The 21247-nt window shown below is 34.5% G+C and overlaps 1 protein-coding gene across 1 annotated transcript; it reads left to right on the top strand.

Annotated features, from left to right (window-relative positions):
* The first annotated feature begins 7341 nt into the window (after window positions 1-7341).
* LOC142982737 (uncharacterized) lies at window positions 7342-16971 on the top strand. The gene is made up of 3 exons (XM_076129412.1): window positions 7342-7453; window positions 14429-14579; window positions 16152-16971. The coding sequence occupies exons 1-3, from the start codon at window positions 7434-7436 to the stop codon at window positions 16236-16238; spliced, it is 258 nt and encodes an 85-aa protein (XP_075985527.1). The 5' UTR covers window positions 7342-7433; the 3' UTR covers window positions 16239-16971.
* The last annotated feature ends 4276 nt before the right edge of the window (window positions 16972-21247 follow it).

Raw genomic sequence — 21247 nt, 5'->3', positions numbered from 1 at the left:
GCTGTTTATCAGCGATCGAGCATGTCTTCTGATTGTGATTGCCAAAACTCTCGACGTTTTGATAGGTCAAGGCTACTCAGGTGATATGTGAACTAGGCTGAATGTCGTGTGTCCACGTGGCTTGCGACGACATGTGGATTAAAAAAAAGTGCAGACTGTCAAAATGGCTGTCACACAGGTTTTCAAGAACCAGTTTCACAGTTTATATTTAAGTGTCAAATAACCTATCTGCTAGATAATGTGACAGCAAATATATGAAAACATCTGTCAGAGTTTAATCTGATAAACTATCTGTTACATATTTAGAAGTAGTGAAAACGGGCCTTGATACCTGTTCCGCGGCTTATGAATAAGTGTCAGAAAATTTATCCTGTAGATAAAGTGACAGTTAATGTATGACAATAAATTTTAAAATTCTACTTGACTTCAAAGGTCATGAAACTTTGGCTAAAATTGTCAAATCAGTCAAGATATAAAATTGTTATTTTGTGAATCGTGTGGGAGTACAAGTTTGATTCTTATTTCTCATCATTCTCATGTACTTAAAATGAATGTGTTTCGTCTAAATATTTCAAATATTGATTTCATTCAAGTCGAAAGAATTAGAACAATGTACCTTGTGAAGGAAAACTAACAATTAATTAAGTATATATGTATTTAGGCAGATAATACGCCTAATTACCTACTTAGGTCAGAATACCTACTTATTTAATAGTATGATGTAAGTACTTTAGTACCTATCTATTAAATTGTATACCGGGGATACATTTAATGGGTAACTACTAAAATATATACGAAATGTACACAATGAAGTAGTAGGAACACTAGGTACAGATCCTAATTATTTGGAATTCCTAAATCAATGGAAAAGAAAAGCGAGTGTGGCGCAATGGTTAAATAGTCGCTACCTCCATTACAGCGGAAGAAGGTTCGATTTTTTTTGTTGATCTACTTAATATAATTGTTTCTGATTTTGGTTGTACTTTTTGTTTTAGTTGAACATTTTCATCAGTTAAGTATTTTTAAGCATCTAATGTAGGAGGCGATAAATACGATAGATACCCTTAGCCATAACAACAGCTTCTAAGGTTATAACAAAGAGTTAATATCATAAACAAACCGCGTAGGACTAATCCTATACAACAATACAAAAACAAATTTAGACCACATCTCAACATCAAACAGACCAAAACAGAAAAATACTAAGAAAACAGACAAACGGATAGTTTTCAAAGATGTTTTCAATTCAATAGCAAAGGACATCGCATTGATGTTCATAAATATCTGTCCACAATGGCGGACATTTTGTAAAGCGCCACCTGGCGGCTCGCACGGGCATTGTGCTTTATGCAAAGTAACAATGGATAAACATATCAAAGAAATATTGTGTGACGCACAATGTTCTTATAAAACACTATCGTGTGGTCGTAAGCCTTGCTTTCTGTTATTTTTGAGCTGGTTATACATAGATAACTGCTGTGTTTATAGCTTCAAAATAACATGAACATACTCTATTTTATCCCACCATGTTATCATAGTAAGGACGATGGCGTTTTTACGTTCCGTCAGCCTCCTTGTCTATGTCTCCTGTTTTAGCTACGTTCAGACACACGCAAAGTGAACTGGCGCGAGTCATGACCTAAAAAGCTTAAGTTATTCAAAGGTATAATAATAAATATTGTCGTTTCAATGCACATAACTGAATATTAATCATAGGTCTTAGCAATAAAAGTTAAAATGAGGTCTGCAAGTTTCCAGAGTTCCAGACTCCTTTGTCATTCGTTGTTCTATCCAGATCACGAATAACTGGAAGGAAACCTAGTATCGGTAGGTATATATACTCCTTAACCTTTTTTTTTCTACGAAAATTCACGAGATCTAAAACGAAAAATAGCAGCCAGTTAATAGGTTATTTCTTATTCAATACTTTCAGCCGCCACACATCAACACTTTGCATGCTTCATGTTCAACAATATTCGTTAACTGCAAAACTACTAGACCACTTCAAATTATACAATGATTTAATGTTCTACAGATAAGTGTGCAGCTGCATAACGACTAGCTTCCGCCCACGGTTCTGTCCGCATATTAATGCTAATTGTTGTCTCACTGGAACGTAAGGCTTCTAAGAGCAGGTTAATGGGGTCACTGATGGCTATGAAAACAATAATTAATAATGTTGCTATATTTAGACTTTGAAATATCATAATTTCACGGCTATTATCCTTGGAGGTTTAGGCAGAAGACACCCACTTTTTGACCTAGTTCCAATGTTTTAGGCCTGAAAAACTCTTTAACAAACTTAAATATTTTCCTTTAAAACCCATTATTACAGGTAACATACTCACTATTCTACCACTTGGAGATCATATTTTACTAACACGATAAACGCAAAATTTTTAGGATGATTAGTTCATCTTTAAAGAAAAAATTGTTCTAAATATTTTGACAAAATATGGAACAGCACAAATTGTATTTTCACATAATAATATTATAATTTTTAATTTGAAGAAATTTTCATACCGTCCAAATCGGCATTTAGGCAGAAGCTTACATGAATAGCGTATTATAAACCAGAAGTAAGTATAACCACCAAAATACCATAATTATTTGTTACTGGAGCCATTTAATTGCACTCACGAGGGTGTCTAATGTGGGCTCATGTCTTAGAATATGATAACACGTTAATAAAAGTCACCTGAGAATCCTGGAGCCTCCCCCTACGACAGAAGAAAGCCATTAAGACTTATATTCATAAAAATACAAAAATATATGTATACTGCCGGCATGTGGGTCTGCTTGTGTTAGGAAGACAATCTTTGCTGAATTTCCTTCAAACATCCATATAATATGGCGCCTGTTATACTCGTAAGAGTGGCAAAGGTGTATGAAATACTTCCACGTTTCTACATGTAATAGAGGGAGACTATTGCCATTTACAACTTCTATTTACTATTGAGAAATATTTTTCTAATATAAATAAGAAAAGATTTGGAGACACTTTGTCCGGCCTGGAAAACGAACCTGGGACCTCATGGTTAGCAGTCGGATACACTACCGACCGTGCTTCAGAAGCTGTATTTGGGTTACAATTATTACAATCAATAACGTGATACAAATAGAGAAAATATAATCTTTACACAACACACTCCCCGAAACAAAACAAACAAACTTTCCTATTTATTTAAAAGGAAATTCTTTGCTCAACATAATTCAACACTTTTATGAAGGCACATTATCACAGTGTCTTTGTTATAAGTGTACCTCTGCCAAGCCCTTCAGAGGGTAGCAGGCGTGGTAATACGCTGATATGTCTAGGGTGAGAGCCCTGAAGGGACTTATATATTAATTTGTGTAACGCTTTTGAATGTGGGAGGCAACTGGCCCGTAGGGAGACTATGTAACTTGTCATAATTATTTGGAAGCGAATGGAAAAGAGTGTGAATGTTTTGGTCGATTAAATTACGTACATAGAATTATCTTGTGGATTGACAAGAATGGAGTAACCTACATATATCCTTGATTTTACATTGCAAAATTACAGTGAGCAAAAAACATGTTCGTAAGTTGACATGTAAAAAATAACAATCCCATATTTTTTAACTTCTTTTAAAATCCGATGCTTAATATAGATTTTTACAAGTAAAATTTCGGTGAAATGAATTGAAGAAATGCATTTTACACTAGATAGTTTACACGGATCATTGTTGATTTGACTATTCTTCCTTTTATATTAAACACCTTCTATGGCAGACAGGACGATAAAGCAGAGAACCCAAGCTAGATTTCAATATAATTTAACTCTTTTCCATTATCAGTTTGTGTAGAAAACGGACACTCTCCTGTTTTGTACTTGCTATTCCGTTTACTCCCATGTATTATAACGAAGGGTTCAGATGAAACTAAATAGGTACTATTGACCACCTGGGTGGTAAACGTCACTTATTAGTGCGAACCACCACCCCGGTGGCAAACTCAGGGGTAGCAGATGGGAATATAAATGCTATTCCGTGCGGAAGTCGTAACGCATCTGAAGAAGAATCTTTAGCATTCGCTTAGCTGCATTTCAGAAGCCTTAAAAATTGCATGGTGCAGTGAGACCTAGCCCTAACGTATGAAAGAGTATGTTAAGAAGATTATGTGCTTAAAATAAATCCGTTTGTGTAAAACTCTTTGAGGAATTTACACGTTTTCTATGAAGAGCAACTGTAAATAAAAAGAGCGTGGGACGAAGTACTCGTTACAAATATTTAGTTGTCTTGTAGCATGCGAAATGATGGTTTTATGGAAATATCTAAATACCTTAAACTATCAACAATCGATACACACCCTTACAAGACAGAATTAGCAAGAATTTGCTAAACTTTACCCAACTAAATATCTTTCAGGAATTTTCGCAACGTGCTTTTAATCTGGGATTGCTTGAGGTTTCGGCGCAGGTCACTTACAACTAATTCGCAAGAATAAAACCTCGTAAAATATAAAATAATGTGCTGAAATTTTATTGATGAAAGGTGATATTTATGTTTTCCAAAAACGTTTAAAACTATTTCACAGGCTACGAAAAAGTGTGATATGACTTATCTGCTGGGAGCAAATGTATGAAATCAAATGTCGAAATTTCACCTGATTATCAATAGATGCATATATTCAGTACCTGTGAAACCTACTAAGTATGTCTATTAATTACATAACTAGAGCGAAACCAGGTTAATTGAACAAGTATTAAAACACTACAATCAAGTTAACTGAAGATGTTTTTCTAGTTAACCTTCCAATCTTACTTTTGACACGCGTAGGATGTTCATAATTATATTCTTACTAAAGTTACTAGTTATACTTTATGCCCGCGACCTCGTCCACGTGTAATTTTCACGTGTAAAAAGTATCGTAAATAGACTTGGACACAACATAATATTAGGTCGGGGAAAAAGTCTTTTCGCATTATAGTATGTATGAACTTGTAATAAAATCTTTTCTCTACACAAAAAAGCTCGATATTTGGGTACCTCACGAGCTCACTGAAAGAAACCTAAGAACCGTGTACTCATTTGTGATTCTTGGAGCCAAAGAGATTTTATTACAAGTTCATACATACTATAATGCGAAATGACTTTTTCCTCGACCTAATATTATAATGGAAAGGGTCTTAAACAACTCGAAAAGTAAACAAACGTATCTTTACCTTTCATTTTCAATCGCGTTTAAGACTCGTTGCATATAAATAGGAGTTAATATCTCAGGATAATTCACACACGGTCATCTGATTCCAAACTAAGCAGAGCTTGTACTATGGCATATGGGTACCATATGGTAGCTGATAACTCATACTTTCATACATTTCAATACATACAAAAATAAATAAAACATTGAGATCATCATGTCTATTAATCCGTGTTAGGAACTATTTCATGCCGTTCACGAAAATTCATTATTTTTGCTTGTATTGAAAAAGCAAAGTGTGTTAACACATACAAACTTTCGCATTTATAATTCTAAGTGTGGATTCTTCTAATCTAATTAATTATAAGAACAAACTTCTTTGTAACGTTATTTAAACGACTAATTAAACAGCACTTTCAGTAATGAAGAGGTTTGTGTTCAGATAAAAATACTATTGATCTGAAAAACTTAATTTTTTGGTGTACCTCCGAAGTTAAGTCAAATGCCATGAAAATTCTATGGAACCATTTCAAAGGTATACTCTTTCGAATAATTGAAAATATGTAGGAAGCTAGCTACACATAGGCGAAGTAATCCATGAACTAAACACCAGTGGAACATAGTACTTCATTTTTAAAGTCGGTAAAAATGCGGTATTATAATTTGTCAGTCATTTGGTATAATAAGGAGTAGCGTTTAATTTTTATTGACGCTTCTGACCTGTGGGCGTGTCAATTATCTAAGTTTAGGAATAATAAATCGTATTTTTGTTTGATAACCTTATAAGGTTTTTAGTAAGTACAATATTTGAACAAACATATAAAGTATTTGGGTGTGTACTGCGTACGTTGCTGTGATAAGGGGTTAGAACTTGACAAGGTGCTATTAAAATTGCATATTCATGATAAGTAAAAATAAGGGATTCTTTAGATTAAAAAGAAGCTCTTCGCATGATCAATTATTATATCAACCACATTGTTAATCTTTTGGCCACTGAAAAGAGTGGCCGTGAGTTTCTTGTTAGCTCTTGTCATAAGGCTCTACCCCCTTTCTGAGCTAGTGGTAGATTCAGTTATTGTAACGACTATCTTAAGTGACAATATTTGACCTAAGTAAATGAATTAGTTGGTGAAAACCACATGAAAAACAGTTTAGTATATTTTGAGATTTTCGCGAACATAACGGTCAAACCTTTGAGAGATTTTTTGTGAAGTTAAATAATTCAATTCATGTGAGACTAATTGCTTATTTAAAATACCGTACTTTTAAAACACCAGTCTGTGCCCGATCCCCAAGCAATAGAAGCTTGATGTTATAATTATGCATATCCCAAAGGTCTATGATCCCACAGATTAAACGCCGGTACCATAAACAAAGAGAAGTTAATAAAGATGTCCATATTGTCTATGCCTCGTGTCCGCCTTCACAACGTGCCTTTATCAATGATTGAGAATATTGTTATAATTATTAAACTGTCTTAATTAGTTTATAGGTCATTCTCTGTTTTGTAGTTGCATGATAATTACTATTTAGGCTAGCTGTTACTCGTATGTCGTGTCTGAAACCTAAATTTTATAATCATCGCAATGGCAATCGCATTCGCAATCGCATTGACTGCCGAAATAGTGGTAAGTTAGAGGTAGCCTCGCCTAAAATACGAAATAATTTTAGAAGTAAATAACTATTTTCCCAACAGGTGAATTATAAGTTGAGCTGATGCTTATAAGTAATTTTTAATTGGAAATATCGATAACAGTATTCGAGAATCGAACGCAGGCACTATGTGATGGACTCATGGACCATTTGTTTAACTTACGAGGAGAGAGTTGTTTGTTGTTGAGTCATGTCACTTTTTAATATCATTTTGTCATGCCTAACATAGTAATGAGTTATTGCTAGATTACAAGAAAGACGAAAATATTTATTCATCGATCGCACTTTTTTAAGAAGGCTTTGGAAATGATGCTGGTTTTAACCTTTTTGCGATTTACCAAATGGAATTTTCTCCTATTACATACCGTAATTAGTCAGATATACATATAAAATATTAAATTCTTTAAAATCTGTACTTAGTCTTGTAAAATCTGCTTCGTACTTAGAAGAAAATATCTTTAAACTGCATAATTTAAAAATACTTTCATCCCCATATCCTTTGTGCCGCCTACAAGCATTAGGGGCGCGGGGTCCGAGGGTAGCTACCCTTATATAAAGCGCAGTGGCCAGCGGGCGGCGCACTGTTGTTCTACAGCCGTGGTGATCACACCTGTGACATGAGTTCAGTGCAGTGTAGGTGAGTGAGTACGAATAAAACATGCAAAATACACCATTTTGATTTTAACAATCTGTGAAATGTCAAAAGAGGTTGATAGGTGTCGAAACTTTTTTTGTGTTCGAATTTTGGGAAAAGATATAGCTGGTTGTATAGAAAGTTGGAAAACATAGTGTTATCTTTTTAAACTTTTGAGATAATTTGTTATTTAAATTGTTATAAGTAAAGGTTTTCCTATAGGGATTTGATTATCTTGTAATCACAGTGAGGACTTATTATAGGGTAATAGTTGTTTAAAGGGATATTAAGGGTAGAAGAACGGCCTAAAATATATTCTTTTTAAGAGACCGGTAGAGAATACCTCCGATCAGATAAAATCAGCAGTAAATATGCTCAAGATAATATGGATTAGGACACGAGAGTCGAACTCACTAAGTACTTACATCTAATACTTACATAAGAAAGAAGGCACTTTTAATAATGTCAGTTAATCGCTTCTTTCGGAAGACAATAAAAAATAGATGGAAAGAATATTAATTTAACAAACAATATAAAAAGAGTGGAAAAAAGAGCTCACTTTAAATACAAACGAAATAAAACAGCCTTCGTGACAGAGGGAAGCTTTTAAGAGTTATTTAGCAAAGAATCCTATGCAAAGTTAACGTTATTTTTGAGTAAACATAAACAAAGTAAGGTACATTAATAATTCTATTTAAAGAAAGATTTAAATACTTACCAGAAAGTAAAGAAATGTACAGGTAAAATATCTATTCCTTCCTTCCTTCCTACGTTCAACATTTTTTTTTAGCAATTTGCGCGTCTTGCTCGCGTCTCTCAGGGCTATGGGACTACATAGCATAAAATAAAGTCGCTTCTCGTCTGTCCATACATCTGTACGTATGTATGTTAAGATCTTTAGAATTATGCAACAGATTTAGATGCAGTTTTTTTATAAATATGGTGATACAAGAGTATTTTTTGGAAAATAACTCTTTAAACCGAGCGAAGCCGGGGCGGGCCGCTAGATTGCTTTTAAAAAAAGCTGCCTTTATTTTATCCCGTGTTTCTATAACATCTATGCTATTTCCGTAAAAAGTAGTAGGTATCTATTGTCTTTTCTCTCCATTAATTTCTATTAGCTGTCACCATAGCGATTTTTCATAAACGATGATGTTATAACCCTTCTCTTTTACGAAATAGGCACCCATCGATAAAATATAATATTAATCATGAGATATAATCAGAGGAAGACATATTTTTAGATATAACATTGAGTTTTGCGGAAATGCTTTGATTTATTCAGAGTGTAAACAACAATATAAGTTTAAACTGTCGTGGCTTGTACACATAATTTGATAACGGTCTACGGTAAACAAATAAAGTAAGCAAATCCTAACCTTTACTTTTCAATTGTGTTTAAGACCCGTTGCATTTTAATATTAAAAATATGAGTTAAGTATCAAGATTAGCATTGTTTAAATGATATTATAATTTTTCGTGATTTTCCTTCCGCCTTCTTACACTCCGGTGTCATAGAGCTATGAGATTTCCATGACATTCTATCGCAGTATTTTCTGGAAAAATACTATAGCATCGTTTATGGAATTTGCTGCTTTAAAAAATCCGTTTGGACGTACCTACTTTCTTTTTAAATTTATTTCAAAATTACAATTGATCTTTACGTTATTCTGAAATTTAATTTCACCTTACGGGTAAAATAGTCATTGTAGGTATGCCCAGTAGTGTAAATCGTTGTTGTAAATTAAGTGAGTCGACCTCTCAGTTCATTAACTGCGGAAAAGTGATTAAATTGTCCAAAAACAATACAAACTCCACCAACCATCTTGAAACTAGTTAAAGTTTAAGATAACTTGGTGTATATTATTAACTTGTCTTACACTCCATTGTTATAATTAAGGAAATCTATTATGCGTATTTACTGACGCCGGAGGTCTTTCGTACTTAGAACTTCGAGATAGAGTTCATGAAGACTTGACCAAATGAATTGAATTTTAAACATCATAGCATATCAGACGTCGCAGATCTGCGTCAGTTTGCTTTTAGAAAGAACTAGCTATCCGCCCGTGTCTTCGCTTGCGTGGAATTTCACCCACTTTGGGGAAGAATTTTCAAATATGCTCTCTCAATGCTCCTCTACACTTCTTTAGGAATCTTCGTACCACATTTCAACTTTCTACGCTCAGTAGTTTCGGTTGTGCTTTCAATTCCATCAGTCAGTCAGTCACTCTTTATCCAGATCATCTTTACCCTATAAGAAAGATAGACTTCAACTACCTAAGTACCGTACTTCTACCCTGAGCGATGGAACTTCAATTGCTTCAGCCTGTTAAAAGACCCAGGACTTTCAGCCCTAGTTTAGGTACATGCATACTAGCAAGGCAAATTATAAAATAATATTTTGGTTAAGGGTTTGTCAATCTAGATACTACTTTTACTGAAAACATGATGTCAAGGGATTTTAACGATCTTATAACCTGGATACTCCCGTAACCGTCTAAAAACATTAATTATTCTGCAAAAATTGTCATAAGAAATGGATTTTTTTATGGAACTTATTTTCAATTTGAATATAAAAGCGATCCTGATTTCCATTAATCAGGAATTTGTTTTCTGTTTCAAGGAAGGATGTTGTTACATTTGATTCAATTTTAAGTCACTCTTCCTATTCCAATTACAGAATACTGTAAAAGGTTCTCCCGTAGATTTGTTAGCAAGTAAAAATACTTTGGGGTATGAAGTGTCTTATGTGTTAATCTAGGTTATAACCTAGGGTTTTAAAGAGTTACTCTTTTATACTTCCACATAAACTTTCGTATTTATAATATTAATGGCCGAAAAATTAATTACGTATTAATTTGTATTAACTGTTTGTGAACCACGTTTTAGTTAAATTCGTTTAGTGATTCTGATTGAGTAACAAACATACCCACAAACTTTCACTTGAGTAGGATGTTGGACTTTACAGATTCTAGAATAACCGCCATAGCGCATTATTAAATAGAATTATACTAGTCTATAGCTTAGCCAAGATAAAGACGTCACATGTCGTGTTAATTCCATCTTATTGTGTTTTTACAACGCAGATAACGTGAACTTATTGTGACAGTAATTCGGTTATCCGATGACAAAAGACTAAACGTGCTTGCTGTCTACTTGTGGGTGTGATTTTTGAGGATCTAGACCAAATCCGATGTTTAGAGTCCTAGGATACCTAACTGTAGTGATTCTAGGTTATTGTTTAGTCTTTCTTCTTTCTTTCTCGTATGGTTAGTGGTCAACCTAGTGTCAAAGTTGTTTAAGCCGCCCGAAGGCCTTTGACTTGGCTTAACGACTGTTATCGTAGTAGATAACAACCGGGACGGACTTTTTACGTGCCCTCCGAAGCACGGAGACGCCCAGTTCAAATACCACTATGCGGTCACCCATCTATGGAATGACCGCGCCTAGGGTTGCTTAACCCACAGATCGTTTACCAACCGGTGAGCGCAAAGCGGTTTAGTTAGCTTAATGTAATAGGTTATAATTTCAGCGTGCAATAGGATTTTACAACATGGGTGCTGCACCTATTATTTCTTTTACGATTAGAAGTCTTAAAAAATCGTGTTTTCCTTTTCAAAGCGTTTCAATGTTCGTTCAGTGATGTTACAAAAATAAAAAAATGCAATAATTATTTTAGTAACTTTTTGAAGATCATGATTATAAGATAATTTGTATATATATTGAAATAGTTTCATAGATTTTTTATCATTAATTATCTTAGTAGTATATTCGACAAACGTAAAACACTTATTTTTATGCTGCTTCCTACTCCTTCTAGAAGGTAAATAATATCGATTTGAACACCTACACCTTCCATTACAATTTATTACCTAAAAGCAAGCTTATTTCAGGTAATAAAAGTAAATAATACTGTTTTTATGGCTGTAAAATTTGGACATATTGTTAACGATCTGCCACACGTGGTAGACGCATTTTAGCAATGTGTTATGTTAATAATGTTACGAAGGAAATTATCTCAATTTCAAGGCGCTCGCAGCTAGTTGCGCTCACCGTCCGGTAAACGATCAATGCGTTAAGCAACCCAGGGATATTCATTCATACAGATTGGTAGCCGCATAGAAGTATTTGAACTGAATGTCTACGTGCTTTGGAGAGCACGTAATAAGTGGATCCCTGTTACTAAAAAACTTAAATTAAAGTAGCAGTCTTTAGGTTATGTTAAAGGCCTTCGGGGGCCTTGTAATACCCTTAAGGCGATGTTGAGCTCTAACCATAGGTACGATGACTTGAGTAAGAAATTTTAATTACGTTGGATACCTTCAAACGATGTTCTAATGTATTTCTGTCACTGAAATACATTTTAGAGTGCTGGAAACAGCATCAGGTAATAGGTAATTATGTGTAGCTTAACGAAGCTTTAGTTTTCAGCTGTAAATGTGGAGGAAGTTACACAGTAAGTAACTGAAGTCTAGGGATTTCTTGAGCTTAATACATAAATACAAAGTTTAGCTCGCCATTTAAATGTAGAAATTGTTAACAATACATAATAATTTAGTGAAATATTTGGTGCTTAGTTTCATAATTAATTGTCCAAGTTGGACTAAACTAGTCCCAAAAATTAAGGGATATAAAAAAAGAATCCAAATTTTTGGGTGATTTTCAACAAGCTGTAACTCCGAGGAAAATGGTCGTACAGAAAAAATAAAAAAAACAAATTGTAGCTTCAAGTGTCTAATTTTTAGATATGACCATGAAAATTTTTTGTCATGGCCAGGTCTGGAGAAATCCAACGAAAACTACCAAAAAAAAATTTTTCCAAATTTTTTCCCTCCTAAAAAAAGGTCCACGGGCTTCAAAAATTTTTTTTTGATTCTTTCGTTTTAAATTTCTTTTAGAAAATTTAATCTTCTTTAATTTGCCGTATTCAAAAAGCCTGTACGACGATTTGCCACGGAGTTATCGTCAATCAAAGCAAAAAAGTTATGTTTGACTTTGATATTCAATAACTCCGGAAATTATGATCGTACAGGAAATCAAAGGAGGGTTTTGAAAACTGCACAATATTCTCTATAAGAAAATGTAAACATCTTCTAAGAAAAAATTTTTTTTTGAATTGAAACCTCGGACTGAAAAAAAGACAAAAATTCGCGAAATTAAGGATATTTGGATAACTTGGTATAACTTTGGATAAAATCGATGAACGAAGAATATAATCGGTAATTTTTCAACCTCAAAGTGTCCCCTAATATCCCTCAAAAATTCAAAGCGCTGCGATTTTTTTTTCATTGTGCCCCGAAGCTTCAAATTCTTTGTTGTTGCAAAAATCACCATTGTGAGCAATTTTGTGATTTTTATTCATTTATTTAATAAACATTTTTTTTTCTCTCTAAAATCTTTATTTTTTCGATTAAAAATCAAATCGCGTGCCTATGCTCACTCCACGACATCGTCGAGCCCGATTGGCTTATGCGCATGACCATCACGATTGGGGTCGTAGACAGTGGACCAGTGTCTTATGGACTGACGAATCTCGATTTTGACTTCATGGCAGCGATAGACGATCTCTCGTTTTGCGATTAATAAAAATAAAGATTTTAGAGAGAACAAAAAATGTTTATTAAAAAAATGAATAAAAATCACAAAATTGCTCACAATGGTGATTTTTGCAACAACAAAGAATTTGAAGCTTCGGGGCACAATGAAAAAAAAATCGCAGCGCTTTGAATTTTTGAGGGATATTAGGGGACACTTTGAGGTTGAAAAATTACCGATTATATTCTTCGTTCATCGATTTTATCCAAAGTTATACCAAGTTATCCAAATATCCTTAATTTCGCGAATTTTTGTCTTTTTTTCAGTCCGAGGTTTCAATTCAAATAATTTTTTTTTCTTAGAAGATGTTTACATTTTCTTATAGAGAATATTGTGCAGTTTTCAAAACCCTCCTTTGATTTCCTGTACGATCATTATTTCCGGAGTTATTGAATATCAAAGTCAAAAATAACTTTTTTGCTTTGATTGACGATAACTCCGTGGCAAATCGTCGTACAGGCTTTTTGAATACGGCAAATTAAAGAAGATTAAATTTTCTAAAAGAAATTTAGAACGAAAGAATCAAAAAAAAATGTTTGAAGCCCGTGGACCTTTTTTTAGGAGGGAAAAAATTTTGAAAAATTTTTTTTTGGTAGTTTTCGTTGGATTTCTCCAGACATGGCCATGACAAAAAAATTTCATGGTCATATCTAAAAATTAGACACTTGAAGCTACAATTTGTTTTTTTTATTTTTTCTGTACGACCATTTTCCTCGGAGTTACAGCTTGTTGAAAATCACCCAAAAATTTGGATTCTTTTTTTATATCCCTTAATTTTTGGGACTAGTGTATTTGTCCTTAAAGGTTCATCTAAAAATAGTTTTGTTATACAAGCAGTATATTTTCGATGTCGTTTGAAAAGTTCACTTTGGAACTAACGTGCCCGTACGCAATGTTCACACTTTAAGACCCTTGTAAATGTCTTTTACGGTTATGTTGACAACATTTGCTTCCGGAAATGGTCAAACTTTATTCTTCTTCAATCGAAATGACTTCTCCACCTTACTAATTATAGTTTTGTTGTATTAATCATATGTATGCAGCTATTAAGTTGCTCTAACGCTCGATATGGACATATCGCAAACTTGTATTGTAATACGTAAAATTCAATTGTTTTTGTGGTAACTATGTCTTCTCTTAGAATAAAAGGGATAAGGCTTCCACATTGGCCAAATGCAAGTTAGGATTTCAATGTCCAGACTATCACTTAGTGATTAACCTAATGTCAAATCTGTATAAATCGGAGGTCTTAAAATTCTATACGGAAGATGCTTACCTCAAAGTCAGCACATCCTTGCCAGTTGCGCTCTGATTATCTGCATTCTTGTTTTCGTATGAAATGCCTATGTTAATGTGTTTTATCTTATTCTATGTGTTGTGCAGGGGCGTGTGCGTGGTGGCGGCGTGGCTGCTGGCGGCGGCGCTGGTCTCCGCGCAGATCACCTTCAGCCGCGACTGGACCGGCGGCAAGCGTGCCGCGCCGCAGCTCGCGCTGGACTGCGGACAATTCACACGACTCTGCAAGCACTTTGTAGTTAGTACACTTTTTAACTTCTTTAATGCCTGATAGTTCTTTAGAACAGTTCTTGAAGGTATGCAAGTTCCCTTTGAAGTCATTGGAGTGTTGCCTCGGTTTAGAGTCTGCAACCATTTGCGTGGGAGGTGCTCTGCAAGCACTTTGTAGTTAGTACACTTTTTAACTTCCTGAATGTCACGAATGCCTGATAATTCTTTAAAACAGTTCTTGAACGTTTGCAAGGTCCCTTTGAAGTTATTGGAGTGATGCCTCTGTTTAGTCTGCAACCATTTGCGTGGGAGTTACCAACTAAGGCGCTTAACACACTGCCCCGCACCACGCAGCGTAGCGCGTGAATGCGTGTTCGAACGTTGCTTGTAAGTATCTCCGTTTGTATGGAAAACATGCACAGTCTAACACACAGAAAATGCATCCACGCGCGTTCATGCGGATCACGCGCATACACGCGTGTTTCCATACAAACGGAGATACTTACAAGCAACGTTCGAACACGCATTCACGCGCTACGCTGCGTGGTGCGGGGCAGTGTGTTAATCGCCTTATACCATTCTGCTGTCACTAATCGACTATATAATATCACTAAGTTAACAATGTTTCGCTCTTCTCTTGTACCTGACTAATACAGAAAACTACCCAGTGTTAAACCTCCAGTGGCTATAGAATTTACTTCACAAAAATTCGCAAGTGGAACTACCAATGACCACAAACATGAATTCAATTTGTAAGAATATCTTTATAAAGACGTGAAAAATTAGTTTTTACTACTTACCACTGCAAATACTTCTGAATTAAAATGAAGCTCACTTTAGGATAATCCTAACTAATATGTAAATAACTTTCACGAAGCAAGTCGTATCTTATGTCAATGCTTCATATTACTAGTTAATGCTTTTGTGTGGGTACTCAAGAAAAAAAAATACTGACTATACATTGTTCGTAAGTATTTTCTTAGAGAGTACATGACTGGGTTAACAAAAAAGGATGAAACTTGTTCTTGTTCATCTAAATGCACAGACTACGTATTTTTTTTTATAATAATGTTGAAATAATAATTATTACACTCATTTGAATCAACTTTGACACTAGGTTGACCAATAGCCATACGACTTCTAATGAATAATGAATAAAGAGAAGCTGATTTGACTGTTATCAAGTACCTAGTTACTGCACGTTTGGCGCAGTGGTTAACGTGGTCACTTCGCCGCAATAAGCGTAGTACCGTGTTGTGTGTTCGAATCCCAGGCGGGACAAATATTTGTGTAATTAGCACGAGTATTTGTTCTGATCTGATTGAAAATTTATCTATTTATGACAGTGGGTATTGAGTTATGTAAGTTCATCAGTTTTTTTTGTTTCCATAGTATAAGTTCTGCTTATTTTGGAATAAGATGACCGTGTGTGAGGTATCCAATGATATTTATTATTGACCCCGCCTCAAAAAGAGGGGTGTTATAAATTTGACGTGTCTGTCTGTGGCATCATAACTCCCGAACGGATGCATTGATTTCAATTTAGTTTCATATTTACTGTGAATGAAGGTACCCCATAAATGGTGTAAAATGTTGGCAGCACGAGTTGAAGCAGGCCCTGACATCGGAGATGGCGAGCAAGCACCGGCAGGACTTCGACAAGCCGCCGCTCTACGACGACGAATAACATTTCACTTGCGACAGTATCTCCGCGGCAGTTAGATCCTAACGGGACTCCATTTTGTTTCACTGACGGACAGCACCGACACATCATTGTATTGTAATATTGATGATTATTTAATTGAAATATGCTTATGAATAGTTTTAGTTTACGAATTTATGAGTAACTCGTAAATAACCAGTATTTGTTTTGTGATTTAAACAGTTATACATAACTCTGACGTATACAGATTTGAGTGGCTTTTGGATTTATTTTAATGTCAATGCAAAGTTTACAGAATAATAAAAAAATGTTACATTTCTTGCCTATTGGGACAACGAATTTTAGTAAGAAGCATATTTATTTAATATTAACTAACTAACATAATGCTAAAGTTTATAAAAAATCTACCAAAAAATAATCTAAGTAAACAAAATCTCACTCTGCTATCTGAAAAACAGAGGGCAGCACTTATTCATTTTCAAAACCATTGGGGAAAAGCTCAGATTTAAAACATTTTGATCACAACCAGATTCAAAAACAAATTTAATATGAAATAAACATCTTATTTATCAAAAATACCTTTAAATGATATAACTTATTTGATAACAGCTCTTATTGTAGTCGATAACGCTTTACTATGTACTATTTAGTGTAGTGTAGTTAGGTATATAATGTAATTAACTGTAAGTAAATGCATGACGATCCCACACCGCGTCTTGTTACCAACGACAAACCGACACTCTCTAATGTATCAATAAATTATTAAAATGTATTAAATTGGTTTATTTTCTACCGAAATCCTCACTCCCTTTAATTGCTTTATGGTTAATTGGTCAGTCACCGTACCGAGCTAGTTGCAGATAATGGACTTTCTAGAGGTCATGGTTCTAAATGTCGCCTATAGAAAACAAACACAATTAATATAAACAAAATTGCTAATAGGCACTGTCTTAAATTATTACGAGCAATTTTCAAGTTTATTATTATTATTATTCTTTACTGTATCCTACAATTTCTTCAGGACACAAGTTTATTCATTCCAGAAGTTTACTTCCAACCTCAATTCAAGAAGAATACAGCTTTTAACCACATAGTGATGTCACAGTGATGAATATTCTTTTTCGTTGAGCTAACGATGTGTTTCTTAATCTAAGCCGTCTTTGGGCAAGTCACCCTTGGACTGTTCTGTCCGCTCGACCATTTTCGGTCAATTATTCAAAAAGATTTCCAGGATGTTACACACACATTTACGTTATACAAATGGCAGGTTTAGATAAAATAGAGAAATCTATACTTATAATAAATCTGTAGAGAGGTCAATTCTGTACATTGAATATATTTAAAAAAAAACCAATGGGGGATGTTTAGTAACGGATACTGATACCGAATCTGCAATTTATAATTTTCTTTTCTGTCTGTCTGTCTGTCTGTCTGTCTGTCCTCCGTCTGTATGTGTCGCTATCACGTAAAAACTACCGGACAGAATGCACTGAAATTTGGTATACGCATAGAATAAGTAGTGGAGCAATTTCTAGGATACTTTTTATAGCATAAAATTTCAAAGATTTTTAGAAAATTGAAAAAAATACGTAGAAATCGTTTGAACCTGCGTTTCCCTATAGAGACCATAGATGGCGTTACAATCCATTTCACAACATTCGCATAGTTAACGCGGCGCCTGCCGTATCGATACCTGTTGTTCACACCAACCAATAGATGGCGTTATAAACCGCAACAAAGCATGTTTCTTCTAATTAATTTATTTTGATGGCTTTATTGTAAAAAAATACCTTTGAAACATGCTATACATTTATAAGATTTTTAAACATAAATGTTGTATGATATATTACACAAAAATGTTGGTTTACGTGGGTCCGGTGCGATCGGGATATCCTAGATGGCAAACCGAGTAATTTCGTTTGTTGTCGTTGTTCGCCGCAACTGACAGATGGCGTTGAATCACATAATATTTAATAACAAAATTAATTGGTTGCATTAAGGAAATAAATTGGATAGCTATGAAACAGACTATGTGGTAAGTTTTAAAAAATAAACAACGGTTGATATAAGTATAAAAAATAATTACGGGTTACGCGGTTTCGGACGTATCATCGCAAGTATACATTATTACGCGTCTGAAGAGCTCCGGCGCAGATAGGACCTATAATAATATTCTGAATCCAGACGGGTAAGCAATGGTCAGTCTATTATAAGGTATTATATTTTACACTGTAAACTGCTACGGATACAGACGAGAGCGGAAAAGAAGGTAACCACAGGAAATCAGGCCTGCCTGAGCCTGTGTCACATTGTGTGCCTTTCGGGTCCCTTTCGTAAATAACCATTAGATGACAAAAGAGTTGTTAACATTTTTATGTGTAGGTGTATCGAGTGCTTCGCAATTCGCGTGCTCAAACGAATAAGCAACAGTTCGAAATTCACGCGAGCGGAGCCGCACGGGTCAGCTAGTTAGAAATAAAACCAGTAGTTGTACTTAAAACGTGTTATATTATGATAATAAAATGATTTTATGTACAGATATAATATAATTACAAGCTACACACATTATTGCCAATCAATCAATCACATTACACTAGTGTTACCAACTAATTAATTATAATTAAAATGTCATGGTACTTCTACTTCATGAAAAGTTGCGAATCATATTTTTATTATACAGCGGGCATAAAATTCCTATCTGAATATTTTAAATTATTTTTCTACGTAAAAACCTGAAATTTGTCTTCATGATAAGGAATTGTTTACATTGTTAAGGGTTCATGGGCTGTTTAACTCACTAAAGATAAGAACTGAATAGTTCTTAGATAGTTTCAGATTTCTCTATACCTTTATCTACAGGTTAAGTTATCCAGGACTGATCTGTGAGTAAAGAAAAAGAAGTCGTATTGTGGAAAATTCTAAGAACATTTCGGTCAAGATATTTATTCAAATAATGAAAATGATTAACTAAACATTTATCTAAAGTAGATGGAATATAATATTTCTTAAAATCATTAATATTAAATTGCATTGTTTAAATGCACTATCGGCACTATAAATGGAAGATTAACAACTAAATGATGTTAGTATTTGTCAGTGATTTTTGTTACAAAATTAAAATTTTAAGTACATTTAAATGACCAGGCGCTCTGTTGACTTTGGTAATGACGTATTGGAAATATAAATGACTGTCCAAGCATCGGATATCCTAACGTCTCTCCTAACAAAGAACTCTTTGCCTTGCTGTAACTGAAAAGACCAAAATAGCCTACAGTATAGTAACAACTTTTAAACTCTCGCGTTGCATGTTTAATGTATAATAGAATACGGGAATTAACGCGAACACGCATTTTACCTTAAAATGCCTAACGTTTCGGCGCAGGTTGCACTCGCCGTGGCCACAATTCATGTTCGCGTTAATTCCCGTATTCTATTACAAATTAGTAGCAACTTATTTTTGTGTATCTGAATTTAGCAACAAGCCGCTGTATTAAAGATGACATAACAAAACAAAACATGGAGGCAAGGAGTGTAAGGCTTGCTGCGCTCGTATTCAGTTCGGCATTAATCGATCTAGCCGGGAAGGAAAACCGAATATGTGTGGATGAACCAGATTGAGACAAGCCGAACAAGTGAGCCGAGTCGATTTTTGTAGTAAACTTGATTAACGGAAGTAATTACGACAGTTTTGTTTCGTTCCAGCTTGTTGCTACATTCAAACATACAGAGTTAAACAGTGCATACTTTACCTAATTGATATTTAGTCAGTGTGACCATTTTTATTGTAGTAGACGCCTATTGGGTCTGCTACTTGGACAGTGAACTTGCTATTTAAATGTAGTTATAAGTCTATGTGTTAGTTGTTAAAATTAAAGCTACTAAATTCAGTCAAACTATACTAAAAGTACATACGCACTCAATTCCAACACACGCTACTTTCGACCTTAGTGCCTACTGATAATACAAACTAAAATGTCTTTTATAGCTATGTTATATTGTTATATTGTCAATTATCATAGATGAGATGAAGGTTTGAAATATATGGGCAAGCATGCTACTTTATACAAAATCGCGTCGAATTGAGAATCTACTGCTTTTTCTAAAGCGGTTAAAATACTTTAAAACTATCAACCTTTGCTTTACTTAACTGTTATTTAATAAACACGGTAATTAAAGCGACGCTGATTGAAGCAGTCAGTCTTCAACCTCGGCTAGTTTAATATGAGGCGGAACATCAAGCCATCCAAGTTCGTAGTAAGATTTTAGAACCTCATATAACGTTAAAATGAATTTTATCAGAAAGTATCTGATGTCATCAATGAAAGTAATGGTGGAAATTCACTTGGTTATTTGTCAAAATGAATATTTCGGTGTCTTAAATTCGTAACAAGAGCGAATGAGACAACATTACAAATATGGAAAAACAAATAACCAAGTACAACTTTACCATAAGATTATTTAATAAAATTGGTCCCGTAGGAATGTCGTTTCAATACATATTTATAATACATGGTCCAGCCATTGAAATACTACGTAAAGGCGGAGAGATATCTACCTGTCGTAAAACTCTATCGAGTGGTAGATAATTGAGCTCATGTCAGGTCAAACTTGTAACAACAAGTCGTTACGATAGTCAAGTTTATATTTTGATAGCGCGACACTGATTTTGAAAGAATAACATCGTATTATGTAATGTTAGTGCAATGAGTCACACCAGCACATCAAAATATGACTATTAAACATACTGTATTTAATTTGTGTACTTATGCTGATAATAATAGTTTTTGTTTTATCAAAATCGGGTCAAAATTACCGAAGTTACAGCGTTATAAAGTTTCACTGCTTTTTTAAATTTGCGTTGCTTCGCGCGCTATGCGCTGACGTCACGTCGTGACAGACACGCTTGTTCGACTGCAGGTGATGCGGAGTTTTGATTTGAAAAGTGATTTGCATTTAATATTTAAAGAGTCTGTGTATGTGTATGTGTTATAAATTTAATCATCGTGTTTTTTGTAAAATAAGCCTCCACTAAG

Source organism: Anticarsia gemmatalis, chromosome 22 (assembly GCF_050436995.1).
Source record: "Anticarsia gemmatalis isolate Benzon Research Colony breed Stoneville strain chromosome 22, ilAntGemm2 primary, whole genome shotgun sequence".
Taxonomy (NCBI): domain Eukaryota; kingdom Metazoa; phylum Arthropoda; class Insecta; order Lepidoptera; family Erebidae; genus Anticarsia; species Anticarsia gemmatalis.
This window is presented reverse-complemented; position numbering and strand designations above follow the sequence as displayed.